Source organism: Oryctolagus cuniculus, chromosome 7 (genome assembly GCF_964237555.1).
Source record: "Oryctolagus cuniculus chromosome 7, mOryCun1.1, whole genome shotgun sequence".
Classification (NCBI taxonomy): domain Eukaryota; kingdom Metazoa; phylum Chordata; class Mammalia; order Lagomorpha; family Leporidae; genus Oryctolagus; species Oryctolagus cuniculus.
In genome coordinates this window covers 50,167,837-50,177,689 of record NC_091438.1, presented here as the reverse complement: position 1 = coordinate 50,177,689, position 9,853 = coordinate 50,167,837, and the positions used below count along the sequence as shown (strand labels likewise).

Here is a 9,853-nt window from a genome sequence, read left to right as displayed (position 1 = left end):
TCTCTTCTTCTCAGGAAAGGAACTATTTTTTGGCATTTTCCTTTCCTGCAGATGGGTGTACCCCACTGATGTTGGCCTCTCTCCGAGGAGGCAGCTCCGATGTGAGTGATGAAGATGAAGATGCTGAGGACTCTGCTGCCAACATCATCACAGACTTGGTCTACCAAGGCGCCAGCCTCCAAGCTCAGACAGACAGGACCGGTGAGATGGCCCTGCACCTTGCAGCCCGCTACTCGAGGGCCGATGCTGCCAAGCGGCTCCTGGATGCAGGTGCCGATGCCAATGCCCAGGACAACATGGGCCGCTGCCCTCTCCATGCTGCAGTGGCAGCTGATGCCCAGGGTGTCTTTCAGGTAAAGAACATGAGAAGAGGTGATCTACATGAGAAGAATTCCTTAGGGGTCTGTGAGGTTTAGTGTCTCTGAATTCATGTAGTGATTCTTTGAGAGATCGGGGCAGGTATTCTGAGTCAAACTTGCAAGATGGACAAGCAGGAAAATGGGAGGCAGGCTAACTGACCTAGCTGTTTATAGCCAGGTTGTGAGTGGTGGTGATGCAGCAAGCTGAAGAAGATGATATTTTGATGTTCCAAGATGTCTCCCAAGTACTTAGATGGTAGTGACCCCTGTTCCGAATCCCTGGACAACTGTTTGCTGCTCTTTGCATATTTCCTTGACTTTGTGGGCTTCCAGCTGCTCACTGGCAGTTTGTCTGACTTAAGTTGGCAGAGTCCTCCTCGGTGCACTTTTATTTTACCCTCACAAGGAAACTGGAAGCATTCTGAATCTTCTGTGATTGAAGCTGTAATGTTTCCCCATTTTTCCCCCTTAGGAAATGCAAGTACAGGGGCTAGTGTTCTGACACAGCAGGTTAAGCCACCGTCTGCAATGCCAGAATCCCATATGAGCATAGGTTTGAGTCCTGGCTGCTCCACTTCCTATCCAGTTCCCTGCTAATGCACCTGGGAGGGCAGTGGAAGATGGCCTGAGTGTTTGGGCCCCGGCACCCAAGATGGAGTCGCAGGCTGCTAGCTATAACCTGGCACAGCCCCGGCCATTGTGGACATTTAGGGAGTGAACCAGCAGATGGAAGATCTTTCTGTCTCTGACTCTCCCTCTCTCTCTGTCTTTCAAATAAATTTTTAAAAGAAAATAGAAGAGCATCACATTACCTGAGACATGTTTGAGCATTCATTGGTTGGGTTATTCATTCATTCATCTAATGAATACTTACTGATTTACTATTACAGGATCTTAGGATTTTGTATACAAAAATAATAAGACTTACCCCGCCTTCCAGGGACTTAGTACAGCATCAGCTCAAATGCTCTCGTTTTTCCTCTTGGTTTCAGTATTTTGCTTTACCCAGTGACTCCTTTTTGTACTTTCTCCATTTCTAGATTCTGATCCGCAATCGAGTAACTGATCTAGATGCCAGGATGAATGATGGAACCACACCTCTGATCCTGGCTGCCCGCCTGGCTGTGGAGGGCATGGTGGCAGAACTGATCAACTGCCAAGCAGATGTGAATGCTGTGGATGACCATGGTAGGGATGCGAGGCAGGAACTTGGATTCTTGCCTGCAGAGCCTACATCTAAGAAGTGTTACATGGTCCTTAAAGAGCTTTCTAAGAACCAGATCCATTCGGGAGTTCTTTAATTTATGCATTCAGTTTGTTTTTCTCTTAGCATATTGGGCTCAGGGAATTGAGCTAATGGGAGACCCCTAGATCAAAATGAGAAAGGATTGTTTGTGAGGGTTCCTGAACCTCCGAACAAGTCCATGAAAAGTTTGCCTGTGTAGGTCTGAGCACATCACTGTTGATACAAAGATTTAGGAGGGCTGCTTCCCTGGGAGGGTTGTAGGGTATCTGAAGTATACATTCTGGCATGCATTAGAAAGGTTGTTGTCTTCACCATGTGCAAGGCAGGTTCTGCCCTGTGGAGGACATGGATAGCATGTGCATGTGATGCTTTTTCCTCAAGGGCTTCTGCTACTGGGAGGCCAGTACTGAAGTATTCCCAGATCAGAGGAAAGACAGATGCAACTGGACTGGAGTGAACTGTCCCCCTACTCGTCTCTGGGGAGTCAAGGGTTCCTTGTCTTCCAAGTCTTGGTGCTTCCTGATATGCACAGGACATGGCCTTCTGTCCGTCTACTGATAAAAACATTTTTCACCTGCAGGAAAATCTGCTCTTCACTGGGCAGCTGCTGTCAACAATGTGGAGGCAACTCTTTTACTATTGAAAAATGGGGCCAACCGAGACATGCAGGACAACAAGGTACAGACTGTGGGCCCTGAGCTGGAGGATGCTCAGTGGAGCCTTCGTCGTGAGGCCCTTCCCTCTTCTCTGCAGAGCTTCTCTTATGAGCAGGGAAGAGAGAGATGGGCCCATGTGGGAGTTTGATGAGGGATACTGGGTGTATGGGTGGGCTAGGAAGGAGCACCAGGCTGTCCTATACCTAAGTTGGTGTTAGCTTTCCTGCCTTTTCCCTTCTCAGACACTTCCTTTTCTCCAGTTTCCTCTTCTGTTCATGTTCACATCTTTTTCTTCTGTTGGTTTTCTTTCATGTTCTCTCTGCTGCTGTTCTTCTGACCTTGGATACCATGGTGTTTTCCCATGCAGTTTTCTCCCTCTGAGTTTTTTTGGTCACGCTTCCCTTCTCATCCGTCGGCTCTCGTTCCCTTCTTCTCTTCCCTTATTTTACTTCTTTCTTAACATGTGTTTTATCTTTTGCCTTGTTTTCTCCAGTTCTATATACATTTTAGTTTCTTCTCTTCCCACTTTTCGTAGGTCTAACGCCTTCTCCTTTAGGGACCTGATTTTCATAAGCTTGGGACTCTTCTGAGTGAGTCTCTGTCAGGGCATGCCTTATTTCATGAATTCCCAACTGAGGAGATGTGATGTCTCAGGAGCAAGATGGGCTTTTCTGAAGAGATGAAATAGTCTTATTCTGTATGTATGTAAATCACAGATGTACCTACATTCAGACAGGGCTACATGTACAGCCTAAACGTCACGGGGAAGGCCACTGAGAAGACAGTGTCTAAGAGGATTATAAGGAGAACAATAAGAGTATGTTGTCAAGAACACTGTTTAAATGTGCTCTGTGTGGGCTTCTTCCGTAGGAAGAAACACCTCTGTTTCTTGCTGCCCGAGAGGGGAGCTATGAAGCAGCCAAGATCCTCTTGGACCACTTTGCCAATCGGGACATCACGGACCACATGGATCGTCTTCCCCGCGATGTGGCTCGGGACCGCATGCACCATGACATTGTGCGCCTCCTGGATGAATACAATGTGACACCCAGCCCCCCAGGCACCGTGCTGACCTCTGCTCTTTCCCCTGTCATCTGTGGGCCCAACAGGCCTTTCCTCAGCCTGAAGCACACCCCAATGGGCAAGAAGCCTCGGCGGCCCAACGCCAAGAGTGCCATCCCCACCAGCCTCCCAAACCTGGCCAAGGAGGCCAAGGAGGCCAAGGGTAGTAGGAGGAAGAAGTCTCTGAGTGAGAAGGTCCAGCTGTCTGAGAGCTCAGTGACTTTATCCCCTGTGGATTCTCTGGAGTCTCCTCACACATACGTGTCTGACACCACATCCTCTCCAATGATCACGTCCCCTGGGATCTTGCAGGCCTCACCCAACCCTATGTTGGCCACAGCTGCCCCCAGTGCCCAAGTCCATGCACAGCATGCACTGTCTTTCTCTAACCTTCATGAAATGCAGCCTTTGGCTCATGGTGGGGCCAGCACTGTGCTTCCCTCAGTGAGCCAGTTGCTCTCCCACCACCACATTGTCCCCCCAGGCAGTGGCAGTGCTGGAAGCTTAGGTAGGCTCCATCCAGTCACCGTTCCAGCTGACTGGATGAACCGTGTGGAGGTGAATGACACCCAGTACAATGAGATGTTTGGTATGGTCCTGGCTCCAGCTGAGGGCACCCACCCTGGCATGGCTCCCCAGAGCAGGCCACCTGAAGGGAAGCACATAACCACCCCACGGGAGCCCTTGCCCCCTATTGTGACTTTCCAGCTCATCCCCAAGGGAAGTATTGCCCAGCCCACTGGGGCTCCCCAGACTCAGTCCAGTTGCCCCCCTGCTGTTGCAGGCCCACTGCCCACCATGTACCAGATTCCAGAAATGGCCCGTTTGCCCAGTGTGGCTTTCCCCACTGCCATGATGCCCCAGCAGGATGGGCAGGTAGCTCAGACCATTCTTCCAGCCTATCATCCTTTCCCTGCCTCTGTGGGCAAGTACCCTACACCCCCTTCACAGCATAGCTATGCTTCCTCAAGTGCTGCTGAGCGAACACCCAGTCATAGTGGCCACCTCCAGGGTGAGCATCCATACCTGACACCATCCCCAGAGTCTCCTGACCAGTGGTCAAGTTCATCACCCCACTCTGCTTCTGACTGGTCAGATGTGACCACCAGTCCTACTCCTGGGGGTGCTGGAGGTGGTCAGCGGGGACCTGGGACACACATGTCTGAGCCACCACACAGCAACATGCAGGTGTACGCGTGAAAGAGTCTGCCTCCAGTGCAGGGGCAGGACTGCCGATTGTAAATGCTGCTGAGGGACAAATGAAGGTCATCCGGGAGAGAAATGAAGAAATCTCTGCGACCAGCTTCTGGAGGCAGGAGGGGGCAGTGCTCCTCCTCTCTCAGATGATGTGAGAGCAGCAGCTCGTCAGCTTCGCCGGGCATCTGCAGGGTTTGGTGGGAGCGACCAGGCTCCTCCTCATCGCGTGCCCATCAAGCTGAGTTCATGGAAATGCAGGATGAATGCAAGCCTTGGGGCTGTGTTTAGTCTCTTCTGTTTGGAGAATAAGACATATGCCTATTGTAGCCCAGACGTTCTTTCAGCTCTGACTGAGGGGCTTTTGCCACACCCATGGGAAGATTCCTATTGGGAATTGTGCCTGGAATCCTACCCAGGTTGACCTAGCTCATCTTCTCATCTTGGAAGTTCTCTCGACTTCATTTGGTGCTTTTGATTTTGCACCTCTTGGTGGTGGTAGCCCCACCAGCATGCTATTGGACAAGACTTTCATGCTTTTAATCATTCCTACCCTAGAGAGCAGCTTAAGCGGCCTTTTCCCCGGCATCCCTCGGAATCCCACAGAGTTTACTTGGTTATGATTCTCAGTGTAAACTTTTCCAAATGTTTCTTTAGAAAATGGACACGTGGCATTCCCCTACATACGTCATTCCTAGAGAGAAAAGGGGAACAAATACCCTGTTCTTGGAACCAGCTTTTGGGGTAGGCTATACCTTAATCCTCTTGCCAGAATGCAAGGCTTTATCTAAACCTTACCAGGAAGGATACAGGTCAGTTGCTTTTTAGTCAATATGAAGTTTTATCCTTGGCAGCCCAGGTACTATGGTCTCCCTTTTTTTTTTAAACTAGCAGAAGAGTTGAGATGTTGGAATAATGAAGAGATAAGCTACCTATGCAAGCAGCAGTTATGTACCTTCAGATCCCTCCACTTCCTGCCAAGCATTCCATGACTGCCAGTTTGAGACATGTTGGTGCCAGGTCTTAGAATTCTAGGCCTGCTTCCCTCCCTCATCCAGTGGCTGAAGCTAGTCTCAGCTGTCGAACCTTTCCTTCCGGCTCCAGGGAAGAACATGCCTCGTCAGTAGGCCCTCGCCATGTCGGACTGGACTTTCTTCTTAGGAGGCCCCACGGCCAGCAGACCTCTTCCTTTTGTCAGGTGGTCGCAGCCCCCGCTTCGCCAAGCTCCAGCTGATAACGGCCTTTCTTCCCTCCACACTGTGTGCCCTGAGTTGCTGGTACACCTAGTAGGTTCTTGCTAAAAACATGAAGTTTTTCTATGCTCGAGCAGAGGAAATGGAGAGTTGGACTACTTTTCTAGGGTCCCAGTCAGCACAATAAGAAAGGTGGGAAGGGAAGAGCTATGAAGTAGCTTTTACTATTTTTTGCTGCCATTTCTTATCCTCCAAAGCATTCTTAACATTCTTTCTTTGGCAACTAGCATGGAAACTTACCAGGGATGTCTCCTTTCCCAGAGTCACCTTCCAGATGATAACGGACAATTGTGGACTTGCTTGTCTTTGTCATCTTTGTGGCACACTGCGCCTTACCTGAGTCTCCTGTGTGCATGGCCTTGGCAGCTTCCTTGGTTGCCTGTCTGTTAAGAGTAGAATCCTGCTAGCCAACTGTAGTAAAGGAGAATAGGTTTCTTCTGCCTGGGTTATTTAATAATTGGTCCCTTGGCCTCACTGTCACTTCTCCTGGTGGCTGTGATGCCTGTGATACCTGGAGAATTAGCACTGCCGGGGCATTTTGTAGGGACTAATAGATGAATTAGCCATGCTGTTTTTGTTTGAGTCTTCATCCCTGCTGTGGCTTGGGGGTGTTCATCAGGGTTTCCTACTCATATGATTTATCTGTCTGTGGCCCCATATGGAAATCCTTTTTGTCTGCTGGCATGAAAGTCTACAAATGACTTTTAGTCTTGTCCAAAGTCATTCCACCAGCAAAAATGAATTTGCCCTGATTATAAGCAGATTACCTTTCACATTTTGTGTTTTATTCTCACATGGCAACATTCTGCCAGCATAGTGTCTAAACATTTTTATCATTCCAAATGGCGACTCTTTGCCCTTGAAGCCATTTACTGTTCACAGATGGGAAGAACTCATCTCCTGGACCACACATCTGCCCCTCCCTGCCCGCCTGCTCTGCCCCACTTCTTTTTTTTTTTTTTTTTTTTTTTTCAATAACACTTTTTTTTTTTTTTTTTGACAGGCAGAGTGGACAGTGAGAGAGAGAGACAGAGAGAAAGGTCTTCCTTTGCCGTTGGTTCACCCTCCAATGGCCGCCGCGGCCGGCGCACCGCGCTGATCCGATGGCAGGAGCCAGGTGCTTCTCCTGGTCTCCCATGGGGTGCAGGCCCAAGCACCTGGGCCATCCTCCACTGCACTCCCTGGCCACAGCAGAGGGCTGGCCTGGAAGGGGGGCAACCGGGACAGAATCCGGCGCCCCGACCGGGACTAGAACCTGGTGTGCCGGCGCCGCTAGGCGGAGGATTAGCCTAGTGAGCCGCGGCACCGGCCACTCTGCCCCACTTCTAACACTGTCTGCCTCTGACCCAGCTGCTTGGCTGCTGGATGCCCCCCTTCCTCCTCAGGCAGTGTGCGACCCACTGGCTTGTTTCTCCTGGGGATGCTTTGGGTATGGAGGAGGGGAACATGAAAGTTGCCATCACAGACAACAGGCTTCCATGATTAGAACAATACTGCCTTTCACACATTTTACCAGTCTGAGATTTGCAGAACTCTTGAGTGATGTAATACCTAGTAGCTGGAAAGGTAAGACGGATAATCACTTTCCCACTGGGGTTCTGAATTGAGTACTAAATTTTTATGGGACGCATTTTTATGCCATGTATAGATTATCCCCATTTTGGGTTTAATTTTATTTTTATAATTATTCTTTGCTTTGACTCCTCTTCTGCCTACCTTCGGGGATAGTTTTGCTTAATTTCTTCTGTTTTGTTTTAAATGTCATTTTCTGGCTTATGTTAGTGATGGTGGGAGGAAGGAGAGACGACTGAGAGGTACAGATTTTTGGTGAAACAGAGCTATATTGCTCAAGTCCATTTTATCATCTTATTCTTAAATTTCCTAGTTCCTAATTCTTGCATAGAAAAGAACCAAAGGTTTTAATGTTTTTTGGAAGGTTTGGGGATTCTGGCCTTAACCCATACATTGAATGTATGATGACTGGGAGGACATGTTTATATACCCTGAGGCCCCCACCCATAACTGTTTGGTACTATGGTGACTTCCTTGTGTACATTTCTCTTCAAAGTGATATTATATCTGTTTGTATGAGCAACCCAGTAACCAATAAAACGACGGCATATTCCTGTGTGATAAGGAAAATGCACACTGTTTTTACTTTTCAAAGTTTCATTCTAAAAGTAGCTTAAAATGAAATTTATATGAAAGCATTTTTATCACAAAATAAAAAAGGTTACATGTCAAGTCCAATGATGTTTTTATTTCCAGTCCATCCCTGGTCTTGAGTGATTACCTCATGAAGTCATAGTTTTCTCAGAGGAGTGGCTGGCTTTTCACTGTTCATCCCACAAAGCCTAGAGCTGCACTGCCTTTTCTTCTGGTCAGATCATAAATGCCTCTGAGGAAAAAGTTTCCGTCAGAGTGGAAGTAACCTGAGACCGAGTCATGTTTCTGTGCACCTACCGTACCTGGTGACAAGGGGGCAGTGACTCAGGACAAAACGCCTTCCCACAGACAGAGTGTTTGCTAAAGCAAAAATTGAGAACTGGGATACCATCAGTATTGTTGATGATACTGTCATCTACTGGTTTGTAGTATTATCCTGCCAATTAAATTTGTATAGAACATAATATAGAGTTATAAAGTGGTATTTGCATGTAAATTGTTACCATGTGCAGTGAGATATTTAAACAAGTATTTCATGTTGGTGTATGTGGCACTAATGATCTTAAGTTAACCTTAACATCTAGTTTACTTCTATAGTCTATTATTTTGCAGAAACTTCCAAATCACAAATGTATAGTTAAAAAATTATAAAGAAAACAATTTTCAATGACCTGACTTGAAATCTTAGGATTTGCTTCAGCTGCATAGATGAGATTTACTCAAGATCTGCACGAGTGTTTTAACTCATTCAGCCACACATATTAGTTATCCTCACATGTTATAATTTTATGCAAAACCTTTGAGGAGCAGATGTTTGGTCTGTGGCTCATTTGCATGTGTCCCATATTGGAGTGTCTGGGTTCAGTTCCCAGCTCCAGCTCTGAATTCGCATTTCCTGCTATTGTAGATCTTGGGAGATAGCCGTGATGGCCCAAGTAAGTGGGTTCTTGCCATGTACATGAGAGACCTGGATTGAGTTCTGGGCTTTAGCCTGGCCAATCCTGCCATTGCAGGCATTTGGAGAGTGAACCAGCAGATGGAGGAACTCTATTTACCCCTGCCCCCAATTTTTTTTTTTTTTTGAGTCTACATATTGGAATTTGAGAGCTAAGACATGACCACCCCTGGAGGTCAGTCTCTCAGAGCTGAGTTGCCTCTTACAGAGTAGTCAGGAATTAAAACATGCACTTAGGAGGCCGGCGCGGTGGCACACTCGGTTAATCCACCTGTGGTGCCAGCATCCCATATGGGCACCAAGTTCTAGTCCCGGTTGCTTCTTTTCTGGTCCAGTTCTCTGCTGTGGCCCAGGAAGGCAGTGGAGGATGGCCCAAGTGCTTGGGCTCCTGCACCCGCCTGGGAGACTGGGAGGAAGCACCTGGCTCTTGGCTTCTGATTGGCGTAACTCCGGCCATTGAGGCCACTTGGGAAGTGATCCAGCGGAGGAAGGACCTGTCTCTCTCTCTCACTATTTGTAACTCTGCCTGGCAAATAAATAAATTAAAAAAAAAAAAAACAACACATGCACTTAGAAACCTTGCAAGGCCACTGGTCCACTGTCCACCACCTCCCCCTGCAATTGTAAGCCTGGCGACATAGCCTTTGTGCAGAGAGGGTGCAGGCCTCTCCCATCCTGAAGGCCCAGGGGAGTGAGTAGGGCTGGAGGCCTAGTGCTGCCTCATCTCACAGCTGGAGCAGAGCACTCGGATAGCAAGCCAGGGTCACACCAGGAGAGTGGGACCTACCTCTATCGTGCAGCTTGGGAAAAAAAATATAAGCCTGACAGCCCAAGGGGAGGGGAGGGCTCCTATTTCAGAATGCAATGAACAGATAACCCTGCTTACTCTCTGCGTGCTTTCCAGGACATGTGGGCCATGGGCAATGCCTTCCTGCTTGTGCCACCAAGTTTTCTACATGAGG

General features: G+C 48.2%; 1 protein-coding gene across 1 annotated transcript in view; it reads left to right on the top strand.

Moving 5' to 3' along the window:
* The window catches only part of NOTCH2 (notch receptor 2), a gene marked incomplete in the record, with an annotated part of 169,899 nt that extends 161,885 nt beyond the window's left edge, over window positions 1-8,014 (top strand). Inside the window, 4 exon segments of the mRNA XM_070077788.1 lie at window positions 52-353; window positions 1,400-1,547; window positions 2,186-2,283; window positions 3,132-8,014. Coding sequence (XP_069933889.1) covers window positions 52-353; window positions 1,400-1,547; window positions 2,186-2,283; window positions 3,132-4,523 — 1,940 coding nt within the window.
* Window positions 8,015-9,853: the final 1,839 nt, after the last annotated feature.